Source organism: Eleutherodactylus coqui, unplaced genomic scaffold (genome assembly GCF_035609145.1).
Source record: "Eleutherodactylus coqui strain aEleCoq1 unplaced genomic scaffold, aEleCoq1.hap1 HAP1_SCAFFOLD_450, whole genome shotgun sequence".
NCBI classification, from domain to species: Eukaryota; Metazoa; Chordata; class Amphibia; order Anura; family Eleutherodactylidae; genus Eleutherodactylus; species Eleutherodactylus coqui.
The window spans coordinates 47,501-72,500 of NW_027102243.1; the positions used below are offsets into that span (position 1 = coordinate 47,501).

Here is a 25,000-nt window from a genome sequence, read left to right on the forward strand (position 1 = left end):
CACTATGAGGTGGTCCTATGTAGATGTCAGGGGCACTGGTGCAGCAGATTGTGCCACCAGCTGGAGGTGGGGGGAGGGGGCTGCTTAATATGTCCATGGAACAGAAGGATGAGTTTGGGCATTATCCCAGTACTTTCTGTAATTTAGTTGATGACGCAGTGCTAGGCTTCCTCATGTGTGATTTTTATTTTCTGCTTATTTTTTCCCTGGGATTGTTTAAAGTGACTACAGAAATTCTAATGAGGTTAATGGTGTGTAATTGCATTTTTGCTTTCATGGTTGAAATAAATTTTTTGAAATTTTCTTGTCCATGCATTTACTTTTGTTTTTCTTGGGGGTCTAAAGGGATTAACTGAGATTACAGATGCTAAAATGTGCAGATGCAGTTTTTACAAGCTACAAACTTTTTTTTTTTTTGTATAAGCCATATTCATATATGTTTTTAGCTCTAAAAGGGTTATGGTGATTATGAGGAGGAGGGTTCTGTCTCAAAAGCCAAAGTCCCACTGATTCCTGGTACACGTTTAAGAATATTAGAATGATGCGTGATCTCCACATACATTAAACCTATGATCTGAACCTTTGTGTGTGATAATGCTTTTGCATGGCTTCTAACGCAATCCCTTAGTGAAAGCCGTGGTTTCCTTTCTGGTTAGAAATTTGCCAAAAAAAAATAAATGTCTCCCTGCTATTAGTGCCGATGTGCCCCCATCTGGAGTGGGGAATTGCCCCTCTTACCAAAGCATAACTTTCTCTCTAGACTTTTCCTCGTAAAAAAGTAATGATCTGAGTGCAATCCAGTTTGTACCCTGAATGCCATGTGATGTGTTTATATACTTGCAGTAGCAACCTTCGTAGGGCGAGCCGGTAGTACTCGGGTACTATAGAATTTGTCCCGAGGACAAAGGAAGCCTTCGGAGGCTGCAGCACTTGCACCAGAACTTGGCCCTCTCAGTTGGCTGATGGGTCCCAGGTGAATGAACCACACTGATCAATTATTGATGGCCAGTCCTGAGGACAGACTATCAATCTCTAACACCTGGAATTACACGTTTACTCCAGACGAAGAGCTCACCGTGCTTTATACAAAATCACAAAGTAGTCCCATCCGATGACTGCTATCTTAAATGGCTCCTGTAGTAATTGCAAGCATGTGTGTCCTGTTCCCGGCTATAGTTTAGAGAAATCATTGTTCAGATTAGTTCATACTGCTAAATCTTGGTCGCACGATTAGTTCTACTCTTTCAGTTGAACCGTAATGGCTACACAGGGTGGATTTTCAAACCTCCAGTTTCCGCTGAAGCCCTTTACTTAGTGATGTCTTGTAGGATTTCCATTGGGAGTGTGCTACTTTTGAAAGTTAGGATAGCAATGTACACTGCGCTCTTTGGGTGTAAAAGAAACCAGAAACCCCATTTAATAACTTAAAGGCGGTGTCAGCGGAGCCCTTAGGGTCTCTCGGACGTACTTTTGGCTTTGTTGATGCATTGCGTTTGTTCTGCTTATAACCACATGCAAGTAAATTCTACATATCTACTGTAGAGTTGGCATTAAGGACCTCTGTAACTAAGAGCTGCTACCATTAAAGACGTTACAGAAGACTGAGCCCAAACTAGATCATGTACACTTCATGTTGGACATATGGGAATCTTTTTTTTTTTTTTTTTAAATTTTTTCCCAATGATGACACTACACGTATGGTGGGTCAATTGTGGTCTGCAGCTGAATGTGGCGTGAACGCATGCCGGCTTGTGGGGATGCTGGCAATATGCATTACGTAGTCAAGGAACATCTACATGGTTGTCCATATGTTTAAAGCAATTATAACAGTACTGTACTGATACTTGACACACTCTTTAGTTTTAAAGGGAATGGATCGTTGGAAAATAATATTTAAATCAGTATCTTTTAAACATTTTTTTTTTTTTTTTAAATGGTGGATGTTCACAAAATATTGCTGTTTTCACACCAAAGTGTACAAAACATGCTGACACATCTATTTTCAGCTCCGCTGTGTAAACTGGGACAGTATGTGCAGGATCATCTCACCATTGGCAGGGCGCGGTGAGTTAGTGACAGTTGATGGCACTGCTGGAGACTAAGAATAGTCAGGTTAATAACCCTATACACAAATAAGACTATTTACATCCTAATAGGGAGAGGGAGTCAGAAAAATCCTATGCTTTACTGTATGAGGTCTGCCTTTTTTTATAGGCATTTTTTTTTTGTTTGGCATGTTTTTCTTATAGAGAAGCCTGTTGGGAAAATGGGTAGAGCCGGAGCATGCTGCGACCTGAAGAAAATGCAGCAGGCCAAAAAGGCAAAACAAAAGTGAGAGAAAAATGCCACAAAAAAATCCAGAATGTCTTTAGAGCGGTTGACCTACATCAAACACCTCGGTGCAGCGTTTCCACCCCCACCCCTCTCAAACCCCCCCTCCCCCAAATCATCCACCATAAAGACCTGGTGCTGTTTTTCCCCCATTTCTTTCTACAATAGGCCACTGTCATGTTAGTTTGCTGTATTGTTGTACTACTTGTAGGTTTACTACTGATGGAAGACTAGCGGAGTCTAAGGGTATATTCACATGGCAGAATCCAACATGGCTATTTCTGTGGTGATTTTGCCTCTCAAAACCTGCTGATGCGCAGAATCCATGTGCATTATTTCTGATGCAATCCTGAGCGGCTCTGCGTACAGCCACTGGCGGTGATGAATTTGCAGTAGCCATTGGTGTATTTCTGCTGTGGTATTAGCGGCGGAAAAATCTTCAGCGTCTTTTATCAGCCGTGTGAACACATACCCCAAGACTTTTATGAATCTCCCGTCACTGCTGGTCTCTAAAAGGGGGCGCTGTACTCCATTACTTCCTGAAGACTCTTAGTCTGCTGTTCACCCCCTCCCCATTTAGCCCACTAGTTTTCTGCCTGGTGTCCTGTGTGGCCAGCTTTAGGATTCTCCTTTTATATTTGGTTCCTTTTACAAAGGATGATTTTACTTTTACTTAAGTCATCCCAGCAATAATCGCTCAGCGACTGGAAGCGCAGTGAAACTGACATCGCTACCGCCCGCCTCCGTTTACAATAAACAGGCAGTCGTTCATAGATAAACCGATGGTCGTCTGTCATTCATTTTCTGCAGGAATAACAAACTGATTACCATTTGTTGTTCTGTTTTTGACTGCATTTACGCTGAAGGATTATTGTATGAATTCCTGCAATCCAGCGAGAATCTGAAAAATAATTAAGTTTAAAAGGGCCCTCAGAGCCTGGACAATACTACAGCGGAGCCTGGTAAGTGGCCACAATGTGATGCGGCAGACTATGGCAGGTATTGTTCTACCATTACATCAATGGGAGTGTAGGAAGGCTCACAGATTGTGTGATCGTAGGGAGCCACTTGTGTCCGTGTGCCTGCGCGGCCGGGGGGCTCCTACTCATTCTCATTGGACTTTGCCTCAGATTCTGTTTGACCTAAACATGGGGAGTGGAACGGATCTGTTAAATTCTGCTGTTAATATAATTTTTCTTCTCTCAGTAGTTTTTGTTAATTGAAATGTTATATTTTAAAATAAAACCTTGAAGAACTGAGCAGGAGAGCCGGGGGTTGTCTACAAGGAGACGGAAGGGCGGCATATAGCCTTCGTGTGGTGTTAAGTGCAGTGACTGAGCAACAGATAAGATATCAGCGTTGGCACAATGAGTTTCTGTGCCACTTTACGTATACCAAGCTCCATCCCTTTACTCGGTGTTGAAGAGGATTGATCCTTGCAACGTATATTATTTTGTTCAGTTTCACAGAGAGTAACTGATAGGGGCTTCCCCTGGGTCTAAAGTTCTAATTTGGTATAACCGCAAATGAGGGATAAAGTTTTTTTTATATGGTGTTTTTCCAAAATTAGTTTCCCTTGCTTTGTGTTTTAGCATATCAAAGTTCCCAACCCATTTGTTTTCATTTCACAGAATTGCTAAGAAAATGCTTCTAGAAGAAATAAAAGCCAATTTGTCATCAGATGATGAAGCTTATTCTGATGAAGAGCCTGATGAAAGTAAAAAGAAAAAAGTCAAATCTGATAAAGTAGACAACGAAAATCGTGAGTTTTTTCCTTTTATAAATCCCTAGGGTGTGAATGCAGGAAACACCTTACACCAGGCTGCGCTCCCCTAGCACCAGGCTGGCTAGTAAGTCATAGATGTTAGTCTTAGCTTGTGAGGGATTGCGGTTGCAGGAATTGGTGTCTGCCCGCTAACTTTCCACAATTCAAATCCACACTTGCCTTGTGAGCTGCTAACGGGATGGTGCAGTTTTACTCACGTTTGCATGGACACTTAGAATGCTGACTGGCCATCTAGCAATCTACAACCCTACCGATCAAAGGCAGGAGCCGATGGCCAATGTAAGGACTGAAACATCCTGTGAGATTATGTCCAGCTATACTACCTATGGGATTTTTTTTTTTTTTTTTGTTAAATTACTTTGTATTAAAATTTTTTGACATAAATCTTTTACAAACAGAAAATCTTGTATTTTCATACAGCAAAATTGCAAACCATATGATATTACATTGCATTTCTAAACTATTGGTCGTGTATTTTTCATATAGCCATATTTTGGTTATAGAAACCTATAGTGTCTAAAAAGTTACCAACAAGATTTAAAACTTGTTTCTCTTTCTTCCTGTAAACCTCGCAGACTCCAACCGCAGTATCGATACTCAAAACTCTCCGCCTCTCCTTCCAAAGACTGCACTATTTGATCACATCGGCCAAATTACTCAAATCTGTGTTACAAATGCAAATTGACAACATCACGGTGTCAGATCATACCCCAGTTCACGCTATTTTAAATATTCTACTAAGTAGCCCTGGGGAATGGGGATGGCGTATAAATGAGTCCATTCTGAGAGAGGAGAAGACCCGGCCAGAGAGAAAACTAAAGACTAGTAGTATTCTTTGAAATTAACACTAACAAAAATGTCCCCATCATATGGGAAACAAGGCATATGTCAGAAGTATCTTTATCTCTTTAAAAAAACAAAAAGGAATTGAGAACATTCTCACACAAATAGGTGTTCTGGAACGGAAGGGAAAGCTCTCAGTTCTTGACAAGGTGCAGCAAGAGTGGAATGCTTTTGAGAGAAAAATTGAGACATGTTGGATCTGAAACAGACCAGATGCATATTTTCCACAAACTTAACATTTATGCGCACGGCAATAAAGGCAGCAAGCTAATGTCCTCTAATAAAGACGAGGGAAAAAACCTTTATCAAAGAAATTAGAAAAGACTAGAGAGCTGATCACATAATCCTCAAATGTCTTTCAATCCTACTATACCAGATTGTATAATCTAAATGAAGGAACCGCTCAACTGACTTTTAGGCTGGGTTCACACTGGGCGTATTCCCATCGGAAATCTCGCGGTTTGGCCGCAGCGAAAACCGCGAGATTTCCGCCGGGAGAACCGCCGTGGTTTAAGCCACGGCGGCTTTGAAGCGGCCCAGCTGCTCGCTTTTCCGTTGCGGCCGGCGCTCCATAGAGGAGAGCGCGGCCACGACGAAAATAAACAAAAAAGAAAAGTAAATAGACATGCTGCATCTTCTAAAACCGCGGCTGTGGCGGCCGCGGTTTCAGTCGGTCTTACCGCAGCGGATTGCCCGTCCCATGTGGACAAGATTTCTGAGAAATCTCGTCCACATGGCTGGCTAATCCCGAGATTAGCGGCCGCGGGCGGATTTGCCGCGGCCAAATTCCGCGCGGCAAATCCGCCCCGTGTGAACCCAGCCTTAGAGACCGAATGCCCAAACTGCAACACAAAACCCACTTATTTATGGCAAAGTGCCAACACGTCGGGGACGGGGCTTATCACGACTTATGATTTTACCCCCGTTCTTAAAAGGACAGGGGCGCTTTAAAATAGCGTGCATATTTTGACTGCTTTTAGGATGCGGAAATACTGCAGATTGTGCTCAGTGGAAATTTCAGTGGAAAATTCTGCATCCAAAGAGCAGTCAATCTGCACGCTGTCTATTTTGAAACAGCCATGCCCATTTCCGCCACATGTAAACATTCCTCAGCGAAAAGTGACCTCACCCCAGTGGCCCAGAAATAATAGTCCCCTCCAGCGGCCACAGTGATGATAGTGACCCCACCCTCACAGCGGCCCCAGTGGTAATAGTGACATTCCCTAGCCGTAATAGTGACACGGCGGGCCCCCCCACCCCAGTGTAACAGCGACACCCCACGGACTGGATAGAAACTACGGCTTTTGCAGACTGTACTTTTCCTAACTTGAAACCTTCAACAGGGCCTTATTAAACTAAACAGCTTATTGGATTTATATGGTAGTATATCCAACTATAAAGTAAATAAAACTAAATAGGTTATTTTCAAATATTACCTTGCCCTCATACAGAGTGGCAGAAATTAAGGAAAATATACCTATAGGATACTTCTGACACACCTGTCATTTGCATGGACCTGTACTATACATACATGGCATGCACCTGTCTAGTACTGACGGGCACTCTTATAAACCCCTTAGGCCTTATTCACACAGGCTACAAAATCGTGCGACTTGTAGCGCTACAAAAACGCATGTATGTCAAGCTCATGGGTTTCCAATGGATTCTTTCAGACTATAAAACATCTCTCATGTCAATGAGCCCATTGGAAATCTTGGGCTTCACATACATGCGTTTTTGTAGTGCTACAAAATCGCACGGTTTTGTAGCCAGTGTGAATAAGGCCTAATTTAAGGACCTGGTTGTTTTGTACCTTAAGATAGAACAGCCGCACTCAAATCTATTTCACCGCTGGTGAGAGGTACCCTCGTTATGCAAAGCCCAGATGGTAGCCCGACTCCTTGGATCCAGAAACACTTGAACACGAAATAGAGCAGGCTCCAAAGATAAAATTCTTCTTTATTAATTATGGTTGGTGGGTGAAGGGATTCATTAGCTTGACAAAGACCTGGTTGCAGGGTTGATACGTGGCTCCCTCATCCTCAATTTTAATGGATTAATAAAGAAGAATTTTATCTTTGGATACGGCCCAGCCTGCTTTATTTCGTGTTCAAGTTTTGTACCTTAAGGACCAGACACATTTTAGGAGTTTTACTAATGTGGTGGTTTTTATTGCCCTATTTTCTTTCCTTCAGCTACCAAAATAATTTTTGCTGCTTTTTTTCTGTGACATATAGGCTGGGTTCACACAGGGCGGATTTGCCGCGGAAATTCTGTGCGGCATTTCGCCGCGGCAAATTCGCATGCGGCCGCTAATCCCAGGATTAGCCAGCCATGTGGACGAGCTTTCTCAGAAATCTCGTCCACACGGGGCGGCAAATCCGCTGCGGCTAAGCCGGCAGAAGCTGCCACTGTGGCGCAAATTTGCCGACTGCAGCATGTCCATTTATTTTATTTTTTTTCCGCTGCGGCCGTGCTCTCCTCTATGGGAGCGCCGGCCGCAGAGGAAGAGCGAGCGGCCGGGCCGCTTCAAAACGCCCGCAGGTTTTGAAGCAGCGGTTCTCTCGGCGGAAATCTCGCGTTTTTTTGCTGCGGCCAAACCACGAGATTTCCGCCGAGAATCCACCCCGTGAGAACCCAGCCATAGGGCTGTTTTTGTTTTTTGTTTTTTTTAACTTTTTCACTAACTTTTCTTTTTTTTGTTTTATTGGGGGTAAAAAGTCTTAAAAAAATTTTTTTTAACAACTTTTTTGTAGTTTCTTTTTAATTAGTATATTTATGCTTAAAGTATGGGAATGGCTTCCTTATTTGGTTTTGAACGTTATGATATATAATATTTATGGTTTTGGATTACAGTGCGCATACGGCCTGCTTTAGGTCATTTTTCTTTTGTGTATCTTGTTGTTCTGTAAATTTTTCTTATTTTTGGACCTTAGTTTTTTTTTCTTACCATTTTGTCCCCATGATGTCATATAAGACCTCTGAGGGGTCATTCCCATTTATTTATTTTTTAAATTAAATTACACACTTTTCCACTGTAGCTGGGGCATTCATAGGAGCCCTAGTTACAGGGAAAAACGTCCCCCTGTAAGGACATGTGTCACTGGCAGAGCTGATCTGGGCCTGTTAGAACCCTGCAGCTCTACTGTAACAGTGAATCCTGTGACCTCCAGCTTGAGTAGTTGAAGAAACTTCCACTTTCACTTTTTAGTACATAGCGCTCACTGAGCGCTATGTACCCCGGAAAGGAGAAGGTAGAAATGGTTAAAAAACACTCCTCCCTTCTCTGGATTCTCAGCTGTTACCAACAGCTGGGGGCTCGACCTGCATCTGCTTGATTGCAGGAGCAGAGACTTTTATCCCGTGCCGGACTTCTGCGATCTGACAGGATTAAAGCCCAGGATCAAGCGCTGTAAATTTACGGCTCTTGGTCCTTAAGGGGTTTATGTCCTGGGTAAGGCCACAGCCGCCTGTGGTCCTGGGTAAGGCCACAGCCGCCTGTGGTCCTGGGTAAGGCCACAGCCGCCTGTGGTCCTGGGTAAGGCCACAGCCGCCTGTGGTCCTGGGTAAGGCCACAGCCGCCTCAATTTAAACTCCCTTTATCTGGGGGTCAGCATCTCCTTAGATTAAGGAATCTACTCTACAGCACCCTAAACATTTGGGAAGATTATCTCTTCCTGATTGACTTCTGTATTATGTAGGACAGATTCTGACTTTCCTCCGATCAGCTCTAAATCCCACCTTCTCTCCTATCTATCTGAGCTGGCAGACATTATGGCCAGTATTGGAGCTCCCAACAGTGGTAGCCCACCCTTTAACTCCTGTACTCTGTCTGGCCCAGAGAGTCTGGACAGCGGTCATATCATCTTTTCCTGGTATTGTAACAGATATGACATAATCCATGTCTTTCCCGATTGGCCTCCTTTGAGGCAGTTCCCTTCTGGAAGTCCTGTAGGGTGATTTCTCTTGATCTGTAACCAGACGGTAAAAAGTGCTCATTTCATGATCTTGAGAATAGTTTTATGCCCCAAGAGCAAGTCCTTCTAGGTTTCTTAAACTGCGTCGTGCCCTCTCTGCACAACTCCACCCTTGGACCTCTATTTATGGATCCCTTGATAGCAGTTTTGACATCTCAAGGCCCTCCTAGCTGATTTTGCCATATATTCCTAGCTTGTCCTCACTTGCTCAGCGCATTCAAGATGGTAGATTCCAATAAATGATGTTTAGTTCGAGAACTTGGAGTCGCACACGTCCATCTCACCAGCCTCCAATAATAAACTTCCTCAGCTATACATTATACAGCAAGAATACTTAAAGGGGTTGTCCCGAGGCAGCAAGTGGGTCTATACACTTCTGCATGGCCATAATAATGCACTTTGTAATGTACATTGTGCATTAATTATGAGCCATACAGAAGTTATAAAAAGTTTTATACTTACCTGCTCCGTTGCTGGCGTCCTCGTCTCCATGGTGCCGACTAATTTTCGCCCTCCGATGGCCAAATTAGCCGCGCTTGCGCAGTCCGGGTCTTCTCCTCTTCTCTATGGGGCTCCGTGTAGCTCCGCCCCGTCACGTGCCGATTCCAGCCAATCAGGAGGCTGGAATCGGCAATGGACCGCACAGAAGCCCTGCGGTCCATGGAGACAGAGGATCCCGGCGGCCATCTTCAGCAGGTGAGTATGAAGACGCCGGACCGCCGGGATTCAGGTAAGCGCTGTGGGGGTTGTTTTTTTAACCCCTGCATCGGGGTTGTCTCGCGCCGAACGGGGGGGGGGGGGTTTAAAAAAAAAAAAAAACCCGTTTCGGCGCGGGACAACCCCTTTAATCCCTCAACGGCTGCATAGACTGGCCAGAATTCCATTCCCATAATGCCCTTGGTGTAATTGCATGCCTGCTGGTTTTGGCAGATGATACGAATTCATTTTGGAGTCTAGTATTGCATTTCAAGAATATATTGTAAGGTTGCCAGACAACCTGTGCGGCGCGAGCACGCTGGAGCGGCCCCATTCAACGGGACAGAAGAGGGCAGACTGCGCAAGCGTGTCTAATCAAGGAGAAGGATTCGGCCGGCGCCAGGGATACGGGGACGCCATCACTTGCTTTTGCGGGACAACCCCTTTAAGTGTCAGTACCCACACCATTGAGACAGCCGCACTGTTATATTCTGTAAGCATTCAGGCATGCTCAGTTGATGCGGATAAAATGTAGTAATTTCTCTGTTTGCCTGCACATGCTCTATTGAGTTACCTGAGCGTGCTATATTACTATTACTTATATATTGCTATAAGTACTTGGGCATGCTCAGTGGATGCAGATAGAATTCAATACTTTTTCTGAGCATGCCTAAGTACATAGCGAACGCCGCTGTATCAACAGAGCATGTGCAGGTACTTAAAAAAAATTATTATATGCTATCTATCCCCATCAACTGAGCATGCCCAAGGGAATCTAGCAAGCGCAACTGTCTAACCAGAGCGTTTGGCGGCAAATAGAAAGATTGTTAGATTTTATCTGCATCAACTGAGTATGTTTGAACAATTATAGAATATATCAGGGTTGCTGTCTAAATACAGTACATGCAGGTATTTAGAAAGATTGTTAAACACTGCCTGCATCAGCTGAACAGCATCGGTACTTAGAAATTATAGCAAGCACAGCTGTCTCAATAGCATTTGTACAGGTAAATGGGAAATGTATCCGCATCAACTGAGCACGCCTAAACGCTTAGAGAATATAGCAATGTGGCTGTCTCAATGGTTGGTGTCTGTACACAGGCATTAGAGGTTACCACCATGGATTCTATTAATACGGCGAGCCGCTGATGTATCATTATAGTCCGGATAGTGGTAAGATGTCCTGACATTCTTTTCCTCATTTCTTGGATAGTTTTTCCATCGTAAATTTTCACGCAGCTACAGTAGGCAACATATATAGATAATGCCCTTGCTGGGACAATTTATGGGCTTATTAGTATGGTGTCTTTTGCATCAATAAGGTTCACAAAAAGGGTAAACTATTGGACTATATGACATTTACAACATCTTTTTAGTGGTAGTTTGCCGCACTCGAGAGCGGATGTGTTTACCTAGATGTTTTACTATACCTTTCTGTGGCCTTTCTAGCCCTTGAAGATGCTATCATTGTTGGAATTTGCTCAGTTGATGTGGATTAGACTGCAGTCTAATTGTCAGTACAGACGCCATTGAGACAGCCACCCTGATATATTCTCTAAGTGTTCAGATGTGCTCAGTTGATGCAGATAAAATCCAATAAAATCTAAGTACCGGCACGCGCTCTGGTTAGACAGCTGCACTTGCTATATTCTTTAAGTACTTGGGCATGCTCAGTTGATACGAACAGCATTCAATAACTTTTCTAAGGGCCTGCACACGCTCTATTAAGACAGCCGCGCCTGCTTTGTACTGGGCATGCTCTGGTAACACAGTATGATTCGTGGAGTCTCTTTATATAGCCCTGGCGGTAGTTCTCACTATACAGCCCTGGGGTTGTTCTCTCTATATATCTCGCTGTGTAGCTCTGGGGGTTGTTCTCGCTGTGTAGCCCCAGCTTGCATTGGGGATTTCAGCCTCTCCTGAACCTTTTTATTGTTTGGATTATTGGATAATGAGCAGTGACAACACGACCTCCGTATTTTTATGAGAGAAACCTTTTTTGTTTGCCAGGAAGGCTACAGTGATGTAATTGACCCCCACCCTCCATCCTTTTTTTTTTTTTTTTTTTTTTTTAAAGAACTCAATGATAAACCAGACTATTTTTCCTTTAACCCCTTGAGTGGCGGGTTTCCTACCACCTTGTCAGACCCACCAGGGCAGGTTTTTTAAAATGGTCTGATCATTGAATTTCAACTAATTTTGCAGTTGCGTCTCAAGAGCCATAACTTTTTCATTTTTCCATTGACAAGGCCATATGAGGGCTTGTTTTTTGCGGGACAAGTTGTGATTTTTTTTTTTAAACAGGGGGGAGGAAAAAAAGAAATTGGGGGGGGGGAGGGGCCATGTCATTAAGGGGTTAAATAATGTATTAACTTCCTTCTCTGGGTCATTACGACGCATGGATACCACATGTGTGATTTTTATTTTTGATTTTTTACAAAATAAAGGGAGACAAGTGTTTTTATAATTTTTTTTTTTTTAACTTTTTTTTTGTCCCTTTAGGGGACTTCCACAGGGACCCATCAGGACCCCCTGATCACATTCCGGGGGTCCGATGGTGACAGCCCTTTACATGCTGCAGTGACGGCCCTTTACACGCTGCAGTCACATAGACTGCAGCATGTAAAGGGTTAACACAGCAGAGATCAGAGGTTTTCTCTGATCTCTGCTGTAAGAGCTAGCACCTAGCTGTCCACTGACAGCCAAGAACCAGCTCTCCCTGCCACAGAGACCATCGGCTTGCTTCTGACAAGCCGATGGTCTCTATGGCAACCTGTAAACAAAGCAGGAGACTTAGAAGCAGGAGATTGCCGGCATATCGGCAATATCTTCTGCTGGTTTTTCAAAGCCCTTGCTTTGTTCTCGCTGGGTCTGTGCAGGCAGAGCACAATGCCACAGCTTGTGGCATTGTGCTCTGCAGCTCCCATAGTGATACATAGCCCGGAAATCTTCGGTAGTGGAGCTCGTCCCGGAAAATTTCCGGGGCGTGCCACTCAAGGGGTTAAAAGGATTGTTTCTAAGAACCAATAATGCCCTGAAACATGTGCTCCTATATGTGGAGGCCAGTGTGCCTCCCCCTTCCCCTTCAACCTCGCAGTCTTCTTCCTCCGTTCCCCTATGGTGTGTGTGACGTATGATCAATGTCTGTATGGCTTATTGCCGTGTTGGCTTTGCTGAGCATTTTGTTTCCCCACACCATTTCTGTTCTTTGTCCAATAAAACAAATAAAAGGCTTGCGAGAAAGCAGATGAAAAATGTCCATGTGTTGTGCTAGAAATCCGCTTGTTTGGTGAGCATGTTGGTCATGGCTCTTGTTTACCATGGAAATGCATAATTAACATAATAAAAATAGAGTTTGTGTTCTAGATGAAGAAAGTTCGGGCTCCGATTCTGGCACAGACTCCACCAAGAAGCCCCGCTACCGGCATCGTCTGCTGCGACACAAGCTGTCCCTGAGTGAGGCCGAATCTGACGGGGAGAAGGGAGACAAAGAGAAGAAGGATAAGTCCAAGAGTTCCAAGGATGGCAAGCGGCGGAATAGAAGAAAGGGTACGGAAGTTTGGAAATTGATAATTTTATTACCAGTGATTAGAAGTGGATTTGTAGCAGGACAAAAATACAACTCTGTAGCTTTAAAGGGGACAGTGGAATCCAAAAATGATTCGCTTTACTTTTAAAAAAAACAAAAAAAACCCATACACCTCAAAAAACAGTTTGTTTTAACTCCCTTAGTGACAAAGCCAATTTGCACCTTAGGCCAGGTTCACATGAGCGTATGAATACCTCGTATTACGCACATGCTGTACACGGTAAATCATAGACAATAAAATACATTGCCATGTGCAATTCCGTTCACAATAGTGTGCGACGCAAAAAAAAAAAGTATGTTCTATTTTGCAGCGTATTACACACAAGTGAGTCCATTGTTCTCTATGGGCTTGTAATCAACCCCGCCCATATGCAATTACATTGTGTATGGGCAGCTCATACACCGTTACAAAGCGACGGTGCAGGACGTCTTAAAAAAAAAATTAAAAAAAAAATGCAAGACTGCGCATTACAGCGGGCGGGGGATATGCTGTCATGTGCAGTACAATTTTGTTGCCATATACAAATTATATGTTTAATTCTGCAGGCCGGTACGATTACACGAATTCCAAATTTATATAGGTGTGTTTCGGTTTTTTGTTTTTTTTGCAACTTTTCTAAACTTTAAAATAAAATGTGTTTGTTTTTTTTGTTTTATCGCTGCATTCCAATACCACCCACATTTTTATTTAACAGTGCTGTGTAAAGAGTATGCTTGTACTTTTTTTTTTTTTTCTTTTGGGCAGGATGCATTGGACTTTTTAATGGTACCATTTGTTGATCCATGCAATGTTTTGATCCCTTGCTAAATATTTTTCTTGTAAGGTGAGATGGGCACAACTTTTTTATTACCGTATATACCGGCGTATAAGACGACTGGGTGTATAAGACGACCCCCAACTTTTGCAGTTAAAATCTAGAGTTTGAGATATACTCGCCGTATAAGACTACCCCTCTTTCCAGGCGCACCAAAAAACATCAAATTTGATTTCAATGTGGTAATTTTAATTCAAATGCTTATGACATGCAGGTACTTAGCAGGAAAACTGTCACTTATAAACATAAGGCTGTTTGTCATCAAACATGTACGGTAAACATAAAACAGTGCAAGTGGATTAACGTAAACTTTTCATAAATCACTCTAAAGCTGAAAGGAAGGATAGGACAGTAAACCCATGGGAGCCGCCATGCTGTTTGTTTTCTAACCTGTCAACCAAACTGGAACTGATGATAACAAAGAATAGAAAGTGCCTGGCAACGCCCACCATAACTGCAAGGTATGGTATTTTTGCAGGTTTTGCTGCCGTGAGTTTCCCTTTAAAACCCTTCAAAATCCTCCTGTTCGTCATCTGATACCATAAGTACATCAATGACATCTTGTGGTACATTTGTGAGGCAGTCGTCGTATGGATCGAATTCCGTATCAGATGGTGTGGTCTCAGCTTCGGCTTCATCTTCATCTTGCCACAAGTAGTCGTCCTCCATACCATCTAATGAATTTGATATGCCACACTTCTTGAAAGACTTGATTACTGATTCTGCATCAATATCATTCCAGGCTTTTATGACAAACTCGCACAAAACATCCAACTGTGGCGCACGCATGTTTCCTCCTTTTGTGAATGATTTTTCGCCGCTAACCATCCATTCATTCCACTGTTCTCGAATGCGATCTTTAAATGGCTTGTTTAGGCACACATCCAGTGGCTGTACCAATGATGTCAATCCTGCAGGAATAACTGCTATATCTGTGTTTAGTCTTGCAAGCCTTTGCTTGGTGCTGGGAGTTAAATGAGCCCTGAACATATCCCACACCAGTAGACTACGTTTTTGAATAAGTCCACCTGGTCGCCTGCTCCATACGTTATCAAGCCATAGCTGTACCCCTTCTTCATCCATCCAGCCTTTTTCATGCACATGTACAAAACAACCAACAGGGAACTTGAGTTTTGGCATTGTTTTTCTTTTAAAAATAATCATTGGTCTCAGTTTGGCGCCATCAGCTGTGCATCCTAGTACCACCGTAAAACTGGACTTCTCATGGCCTGTTGTTTTAATTAAAATTGTTTTTTCACCTTTTTGATGGACAGTTGTATTTCCAACCATATCAAAATTCATTGGAGTTTCATCCATATTTCCAATATTACTTAACGCATAGTCATGTTTAGTGCGCTGCTTTATTACGTATTGATGGAAACTATTTACTTTGCTATCAAGCTCTGGCGGTAATTTTTGCGCAATTTTCGTCTTTTGCCTCAGTACCAGATTATGCCTTCCCATGAATCTAGTACACCAGGATGCAGTGGCCTTAAATCTGTTGCTGTGATCTGGGTTAGATTTGGCCCACTGAAGTGCAAACAAACGTATTTTATTTCGGGTCACTACAAAACCGCTTTGGCGATGCTCATTCACCATGTCTTCTACATGGTTTTCAAGTTCTGGCCAATGTGGGGTGCCTCTTCTTAATGCACACTTACCCCTTGGCATACTCATTAATGCTTTTTCATTTGCTTTCCAGTCCCGAACCATCTTCTCTGTTACTCCATATTGTCTGGCAGCAGCGCAGTTATTATGTTCCATGGCAAACTTTACAACTTTAAGTTTGAAACTGGCTTCATACTTCTTTCTTCTTGCTGGTGGAGCTGGAGCCATGACAGGGTTTTGACTGTTGGACATGTGTACCGTATACTGTACTGTATGTATGTACTGGATAATGGTGCTATGCTGAATAAACAGGTAGAGATAGTGGTGCTGTATGTGGTATACAACAACCAGCCAATCACAGCAAGCGATGTACGGTACCTTACCGGCGATTGGCTGGTTGTTGTATACAAAGCCTGCTTGGATTGCTCAGCTCCCTGCCTGCCCAGCCCTCCCTGTCTCTAAGACTATTGCCATATTGCTATGCATCTAAATACATTATGGGTCCAAATACGGTACCTTATAGCGCCGCGGGTCACCAGGAGCACCATGGGTCCCTCCGCATATTACCGGTAGCAGTTTCTGCTTAGGTTAAGCAGCGCTGCTGATTAGAGCCACCTGATTGGCTCTTCGGCACCACGTGACTGCACAGTGTGCACCAATCAGGTGGCTCTAATCAGCAGCGCTGCTTAACCTAAGCAGAAACTGCTGCCGGTAATATGCGGTCCCTCCACTCCGGTCACCCAGCAACCTCCGATAGCGTCCCGCCCGTCCCGCCCATCGGAAGTTCCACAAAGACCCCGGGGAGACTTACCATTCAGTCCGCATCGCCTGCGCTTCCTTGCCGCGATGTTTTCGCTCTCAGCGGGGCCCCACAGAGCGGAGAGTCCAGCTGTCAAGTTCTGAGACTACAGACGAGGGGCGGGGATGAGGAGGCTGCCGGCGCACAAGAGTCAGCAGAAGTCCTCCGCGGCAACATCAGGGGGGGCTGACTGTCATTCTCTCGTGCCCGAGCCGGCTCCGTACAGCATGGTAAGTTCTGCCGTACGCCGACCGCAGATTCTACTGCAGCTTTTAGTGCAGGAAGTTTTAGTACTCGCCGTATAAGACGACCCCCGGCTTTTGCAAAGATTTTGCTGGGCTCAAAAGTCGTCTTATACGGCGGTATATACGGTATGTTTTTTTGTGACGTACATAGGGCGGGTTTAACCCCTACCCGCTCCAGGATGTAAGAGTACGTCATGGAGCATCAGGGTATGTATAAAGAGCGGTCGCAGGGCGACCTCTCTTCATAGAGTGCGGGCATCAGCTGTTTGTTACAGCTGACCCCGTTCGGCCGATCTCGGCTATTAATTAACCCTTTAAATGCCGCTGTCATTTCTGACAGCGGCATTTAAATCCGTACGTCCCCCGTCCCCCGTCCCCCCCCCCCCCCCCCCGCAGTTAGATCGGGGGAGCTGTGCAGGTGTCATGGCAGCTGGGGGCCTGGGGCTGCCTTAGCAGACTGCCTTTCAAGCCATCCCCGTGGGGTGGCTTGATAGACCTGCCTGTCAAATGGCAGTATGACGTAATGCTATAGCATTACGTCATACTGCAGGAGCGATCAAAGCAAAAAAAAAAAAGTTTTATAAAAGTTTAAATCACCCCCCTTTTGCCATGTCTATTATTAAAAAATCTAAACTATAAAATAAAAATATGTATTTGGTATCACCGCGTCTGTGAAAGTCCAATCCATTAAAGTAGCGCATTATTTTTCCTGCATGGTGAACATTGTCTGGAAAAAAAAAAGAACTCCAGAAATGCACTTTTTTAGTTACCCTGTCTCCCAGAAAAAACACAATTACATACGACTTTTTGATCGCTTTTATTATGAATTGGTACTATCGGAAACTACAGGACAACCTGCAAAAAATGAACCCTCGCTCAACTACGTCGACGGAAAAAAAAGGTAATTGTGCGCACAAAATGACCACAGAAAATTTTTTAAAAATTAAATCTTTGGGAAAAAAAAAACAGTACAGTAAAAAAAAAAAAACAATACAAGTTTGGTATCGTAGTAATCGTACTGACCCATATAATAAAGTTATCATTTCGCTTTTGTTGCAGTTTGTGCGCCGTAGAAACAAGACGCACTGAAAGATGATGGAATGTCGTTTTTTCATTTTACTCCCCTTAGAATTTTTTAAACGTTTTTCTGTACATTATATGGTACAGTAAATGGCATCATTTAAAAATACAAGTCGTCCCGCAAAAAACAAGCCCTCATACAGCGACGTCGATGGATAAATAAAGGAGTTACAATTTTTTCGAAGGGAGGAAAACACGAAAATATATTTTTAAAAAAGGGGCCGCGTCATTAAGGGGTTAAATAAGGTACCAACATTTTTCTCTGGGTTAATGATACCACTTTTTTTTTTTTTTTATAAGACATTATTTTGCATGCTAAAAATGAAGTCTAGAATGGGGCGTGGCCTGCGACCAAGATGGACGGTTGCACCTAAGTGAAGCTCCCCAGGGGATCCTCTAAAAATCCTGCCAAAATCCTGGCCTAATTCGCTCCACTCACGTCCCTGAGGCACCGACGGGACTCACACACCCTGCTGCAGCTGCGGAACGAGGGACAGCGGCGCCTCGGAGACCCCACCGGACGGCGGGAACCTTGAGACGGAGTGCGGGAGTGACCGCTCGCCAACGCCCTGCCAGCACTCTCAGCCGCGACCCGGCGGCGCTGCGCGCCAGAGCCTCCGGACTCGCATACCCCGCTACACCATCGGGACCAGCCCCCGGCACCTGAAGCCGGCATTGTAACAGTCCGCGGCTCGATACTATCGGCGGCGCGAACGGCCGCACTGGACCACACCGCCCAGCCCCCTCCCCCCCCCCCCCGCGATCTGCACACAGCCCTAGACAAGGGCCATCCCCCGGACCCCGACGAGACACCAGCAGACATGGTGAAAGCCTTCGACTCCCTGGAGTGGAGCTTTCTAGAGGCCTGCCTTCACCGTTTCGGTCCCCAGTTCATACACTGGATCAAGATTATATATAAATCCCCAAGCGCCAACGCATGCGCTGGGCACTCCTTTTTTTTTTTTTTAACTCCTACTCTCCCGCGCCAGAGAGCAGAAATTCAGATGTGGGTGTGCCGCGGATCCAGACGGCTTCCACAGACTTCAATAGAAGCCTGCGGGAGACCCGCACTAAAAATGGAGCATGCCGCGGGTGTTTTCCCGCACACGCAATCCGCGCCTCAGGGGAAAATGACATCCACAGGTATTCAACTACCTGCGGCTGTCCAACGCATCCTTATGGGGCGCGGATCAGGCTGAGGGAAAAACGCTGCGGATTCTTAATTTTATTTTAGCAGTGGACATGAGGCCTAATGGGGTCAGAGGGGTCAATGGGGTCAATGTCAAGAATCTTTCTGGTGAACAGACTGTGCATGGTCAAGCAGATTGCAGTTGGATGCAAAGCTGGTGTCCCAACCAACGTATCCTAACGGATCTTTCGTTCCTTATTGCCAATTGGCTGCAACAGCAGAAAAGTGGTTCAAGCGCCATTGCTTTGTAAGAGAAACGGGCAAGAATCAAGCGTGAAAAACAACACAAAACATGGGTCACTGAGCAAGAGAAAAAATGTATCTAGATCTCTGTTGCTCCGTGCTAATGGGAGGGTCACAGTTTGGCACAGACCTGAATCTAGAAACCCTTTGTGTCAGGCCTCCACGGTTGTGGCAGAATAATAGTGAATGTTGTCTTAGTGCACCCCGGGACCTCTCAGACTGATGTTTCTGAAGGTCTAACCCTACGGCACAAGTGTCAAACTCGACAGAATATCCTTTCTCTTCCACCTGTGCATGGTATGACTGCTCCTTCAGTTCTGGGCACAGAGTCCGTAATAGAGATGAGCGAACGTACTCGTCCGAGCTTGATACTCGTTCGAGTATTAGCGTGTTCGAGATGCTCGTTACTCGTAACGAGCACCACGCGATGTTCGGGTTACTTTCACTTTCATCTCTGAGACGTTAGCGCGCTTTTCTGGCCAATTGAAAGACAGGGAAGGCATTACAACTTCCCCCTGCGACGTTCAAGCCCTATACCACCCCCCTGCAGTGAGTGGCTGGCGAGATCAGGTGTCACCCGAGTATAAAAATCGGCCCCTCCCGCGGCTCGCCTCAGATGCGTTGTGACTTAGCTGAGGGAAAGTGCTATCGTGCTGGAGCTGCTGTAGGGAGAGTGTTAGGAGTGATTGTAGGCTTCAAGAACCCCAACGGTCCTTCTTAGGGCCACATCTAACCGTGTGCAGTACTGTGCAGGCTGCTTTTTGCAGTGTTGCAAATTTTTTGCTATATCGGCTGTGCAGAGCATTGCGCCCTGCAGTAATACTCCAGGGACAGAATTGTGGAGGCAGGGACAGAAGACATATATTATTGATTGAATATACGCAGTTGGCCTTTATAAAAAAATATTGGGCAAAAAATCTATTTGGCCTGCCTCTCACTGTGCTGCTCAGTGTTCTGGGTCTGTGTGTGCTGGGTGTAGTACTTCAACAAAATCATACGCAGCCAGCTAAGTGTTACAGCAGGCGTGCGCCAAATTATTTCCTGGCGTTCCGTAAACGAAGTCAGCCTCCAACCACAGGCCAATAAGCGGCACATTAAATTACAGCGTTCTGTTTCTGCACTACTGGTAATACAGCATGCTGAGGGGTAGGGGTAGGCCTAGAGGTCGTGGACGCGGGCGAGGACACCGAGGCCCAAGTCAGGGTGTGGGCACAGGCCGAGCCAGTGCATTGGCCAGGGGTAGAGGCAGGGCCAGACCGAATAATCCACCAACTGTTTCCCAAACCGCCCCCTCGCGCCATGCCACCCTGCAGAGGTCAAGGTGCTCTACTGTGTGGCAGTTTTTCACAGAGACGCCTGACGACCGACGAACAGTGGTGTGCAACCTTTGTCGCGCCAAGATCAGCTGGGGAGGCACCACCACCAGCATGCGCAGGCATATGATGGCCAAGCACCCCACAAGGTGGGACGATGCCCGTTCACCGCCTCCGGTTTGCACCACTGCCTCTCCCCCTGTGCCCCAACCTGTCACTGAGATCCAACCCCCCTCCGAGGACACAGGCACTACCGTCTCCTGGCCTGCACCCACACCCTCACCTCCGCTGTCCTCGGCCCCATCCAGCAATGTCTCTCAGTGCAGCGTCCAGACGTCGCTAGCGCCACTGTTTGAGCGCGAGCGCAAGTACGCCGCACGCACCCGCACGCTCAAGCGTTAACCGTGCACATTGCCAAATTGATCAGCCTGGAGATGCTGCCTTATAGGCTTGTGGAAACGGAGGCTTTCAAAAGCATGATGGCGGCGGTGGCCCCGCGCTACTCGGTTCCCAGTCGCCACTACTTTTCCCGATGTGCCGTCCCAGGGCTGCACGACCACGTCTCCCGCAACATTGTACGCGCCCTCACCAACGCGGTTACTGCCCAGGTCCACTTAACAACAGAGACGTGGACAAGCACAGGCGGGCAGGGCCACTATATCTCCTTGACGGCACATTGGGTGAATTTAGTGGAGGCTGGGACAGAGTCAGAGCCTTGGACCGCTCACGTCCTACCCACCCCCCGAATTGCGTGCCGCAGCTCGGTGGTGGTATCTGCGGCGGTGTATGCTTCCTCCACTAAACCACCCTCCTCCTCCTCCTCCAACGCAACCTCTGTCTCGCAATCAAGATGTGTGAGCAGCAGCACGTCGCCAGCAGTCGGTGTCATGCGGCGTTGCAGCACAGCGGTGGGCAAGCGTCAGCAGGCCGTGCTGAAACTACTCAGCTTAGGAGATAAGAGGCACACGGCCCACGAACTGCTGCAGGGTCTGACAGAGCAGACCGACCGCTGGCTTACGCCGCTGAGCCTCCAACCGGGCATGGTCGTGTGTGACAACGGCCGTAACCTGGTGGCGACTCTGCAGCTCGGCAACCTGACGCACGTGCTATGCCTGTCCCAAGTCTTTAATTTGGTGGTTCAGCGCTTTCTGAAAAGCTACCCACACTTGTCATACCTGCTCGGAAAGGTGCGCCAGCTTTGCGCACATTTCCGCAAGTCCCACACGCACGCTGCCACCCTGCGGACCCTGCAACATCAGTTTAATCTGCCACTGCACCGACTGCTGTGCGACGTGCCCACACGGTGGAACTCTACGCTCCACATGTTGGCCAGGCTTTATGAGCAGCGTAGAGCTATTGTGGAATACCAACTCCAACATGGGCGGCGTAGTGGGAGTCAGCCTCCTCAATTCTTTACAGAAGAGTGGGCCTGGTTGGCAGCCATCTGCCAGGTCCTTGGAAAATTTGAGGAGTCTACCCAGATGGTGAGCGGGGATGCTGCAATCATTAGCGTCACCATTCCTCTGCTATGCCTCTTGAGAAGTTCCCTGCAAAGCATAAAGGCAGACTCTTAGCACTCGGAAACGGGGGCGGGGGAAGACAGTATGTCGCTGGATAGTCAGAGCAACCTCATGTCTATATCTCAGCGCGTTGAGGAGGAGGGGGAGGAGCATGAGCAGGAGGGGGAAGAGACAGCTTGGCCCACTGCTGAGGGTACAGATGCTGCTTGCCTGTCATCCTTTCAGCGTGTATGGCCAGAGGAGGAGGAGGGGGAGGAGTATGAGGAGGAGGGGGAAGAGACAGCTTGGCCCACTGCTGAGGGGACAGATGCTGCTTGCCTGTCATCCTTTCAGCTTGTATGGCCAGAGGAGGAGGAGGATCCTGAAAGTGATCTTCCGAGTGAGGACAGCCATGTGTTGCGTACAGGTACCCTGGCACACATGGCTGACTTCATGTTAGGATGCCTTTCTCGTGACCCTCGTGTTACACGCATTCTGGCCACTACGGATTACTGGGTGTAAACACTGCTCGACCCACGGCATAAGGAGAGCCTTTCCACTCTCATTCCCGAAGAGGAAAGGGGTTCCAGAATGATGCTATACCATAGGGCGCTGATGGACAAACTGTTGGTAAACTTCCCATCCGATAGCGCTAGTGGCCGAAGGCGCAGTTCTGAGGGCCAGGTAGCAGGGGAGGCGCAGAGATCAGGCAGCATGTACAGCGCAGGCAGGGGAACATTATCCAAGGCCTTTGCCAGCTTTATGGCTCCCCAGCAAGACTGTCTCACACCTCCCCAGTCCAGGCTGAGTCGGAGGGAGCACTGTAAGAAGATGGTGAGGGAGTACGTAGCCGATCGCACGTTCGTCCTCCGTGACGCCTCTGCCCCCTACAACTACTGGGTGTCAAAGCTGGACACGTGGCCTGAACTGGCGCTGTGTGCCCTGGAGGTGCTTGCTTGTCCTGCGGCTAGCGTCTTGTCAGAGAGTGTGTTTAGTGTGGCTGGGGGAATCATCACGGATAAGCGTACCCACCTGTCAACCGACAGTGCCGACAGGCTTACACTCATCAAGATGAACAAAGCCTGGATTTCCCCAGACTTCTCTTCTCCACCAGCGGACAGCAGCGATACCTAAACAATACGTAGGCTGCACCCGCGGATGGAAGCATCGTTCTCTATCACCATCCAAAACGGGGACCTTTTTGCTTCATCATTCTGTGTATAATATTTCTCCTCCTCCTCCTCCTCCTGAAAGCTCACATAATCACGCCGAACGGGCAGTTTTTCTTAGGCCCACAAGGCTCAGTCATATAATTTTTCTAAACAATTTTTATACGTTTCAATGCTCATTAAAGTGTTGAAACTTTCACCTCAACCAATTTTTATTTTAACTGGGCTGCCTCCAGGCCTAGTTACCAATTAAGCCACATTAACCAAAGCGATTAATGGGTTTCACCTGCCCTCTTGGTTGGGCATGGGCAATTTTTCTGATGTACATTAGTACTGTTGATACACCAATTTTTGGGGGCCCTCGCCTACAGTGTAATCAAAATAATTTTTAGCCCACCTGCATTACAGCTGACGTTACCTCAGCTGTGATGGGCAATACAATGGGATATTTTTATGTTCCTTCGGTGGGTTCCAGGGAGCCACCCATGCTGTGGATCCACAGGGAGTTGTAAATGCATGTGTCCACTTCTAAAGAACCCCAGTCTGACTGGGGCATGTAGTGTGGGCCGAAGCCCACCTGCATTAAACATGACATTATTACCTCAGCTGTGATGGGCAATGCAATGGGATATATTTATGTACCGCCGGTGGCTTCCTGGCACCCACCCATGCTGTGGGTCCACAGGGAGTGGTAACTGCATGTGTCCACTTCTAAAGAACCCCAGTCTGACTGGGGCATGCAGTGTGGGCCGAAGCCCACCTGCATTAAGCACGACATTACATCAGCTGTGTTGGGCACTGCAATGGGATACATTTATGTACAGCCGGTGGGTTCTAGGGAGCCACCCATGCTGTGGGTGCACACGGAATTCCCATTGCGGAGTTGTACCTGGCTGTGACTATTTATAAAAAACCGCGGTCTGACTGGGGCATGCAGACACCTTGACAGAATGAATAGTGTGTGGCACATAGGTTCCCCATTGCTATGCCCACGTGTGCAGCTCCAGATGGAGGTGGCACAGGATTGGATTTCTCATTGCTTCTGTACAGCATTGTGGGCTATCGCCCCGCCCCTTTTAAAGAGGGTCGCTGCCTAGCCGTGCCAACCCTCTGCAGTGTGTGCCTGCTTTTCCTGTGGCAGATGCACTTATAAATAGACATGAGGGTGGCGTGGCATGAGGGCAGCTGAAGGCTGGGCAGGGACAGTTTGGTGTGCGCTGTGGACACTGGGTCGTGGGGGGGGGGGGGGTTGGGCAGCATGTAACCCTGGAGAAGTGGCAGCGGAGTGTCATGCAGGCAGTGATTGTGCTTTGTTGGAGGTAGTGTGGTGCTTAGCTAAGGTATGCATTGCTAATGAGGGCTTTTCAGAAGTAAAAATGGGGGGGGGGGGGCCACTCTTGCCGCTATTGTGGCTTAATAGTGGGACCTGTGAACTTGAGATGCAGCCCAACATGTAGCCCCTCGCCTGCCCTATCCGTTTCTGTGTCGTTCCCATCACTTTCTTGAATTGCCCCGATTTTCACAAATGAAAACCTTAGCGAGCATCGGCGATATACAAAAATGCTCGAGTCGCCCATTGACTTCAATGGGGTTCGTTACTCGAAACGAACCCTCGAGCATCGCGAAAATTTCGTCTCGAGTAACGAGCACCCGAGCATTTTGGTGCTCGCTCATCTCTAGTCTGTAATATACTAATGACCTCTGTCTGACTCAAGGAGCAGTCAGACCAGGCACAGGTGGTAGAAGAGAAGAAATGTTTTTCGGTCCGCGAGCCATGAGTTTGACACCCCTGCGCTATCAGATGGCTGTCTAATAAAG

The 25,000-nt window shown here is 46.5% G+C and overlaps 1 protein-coding gene across 1 annotated transcript in view; it reads left to right on the forward strand.

Annotated features, from left to right (window-relative positions):
* Positions 1-25,000, forward strand: part of LOC136600996 (transcriptional regulator ATRX-like) — a 50,682-nt gene that overhangs the window by 24,424 nt on the left and 1,258 nt on the right. Inside the window, exons 3-4 of the mRNA XM_066588832.1 lie at positions 3,963-4,093; positions 13,000-13,182. Coding sequence (XP_066444929.1) covers positions 3,976-4,093; positions 13,000-13,182 — 301 coding nt within the window. The 5' untranslated portion in view covers positions 3,963-3,975. The remainder of the gene's footprint in view (positions 1-3,962; positions 4,094-12,999; positions 13,183-25,000) is intronic.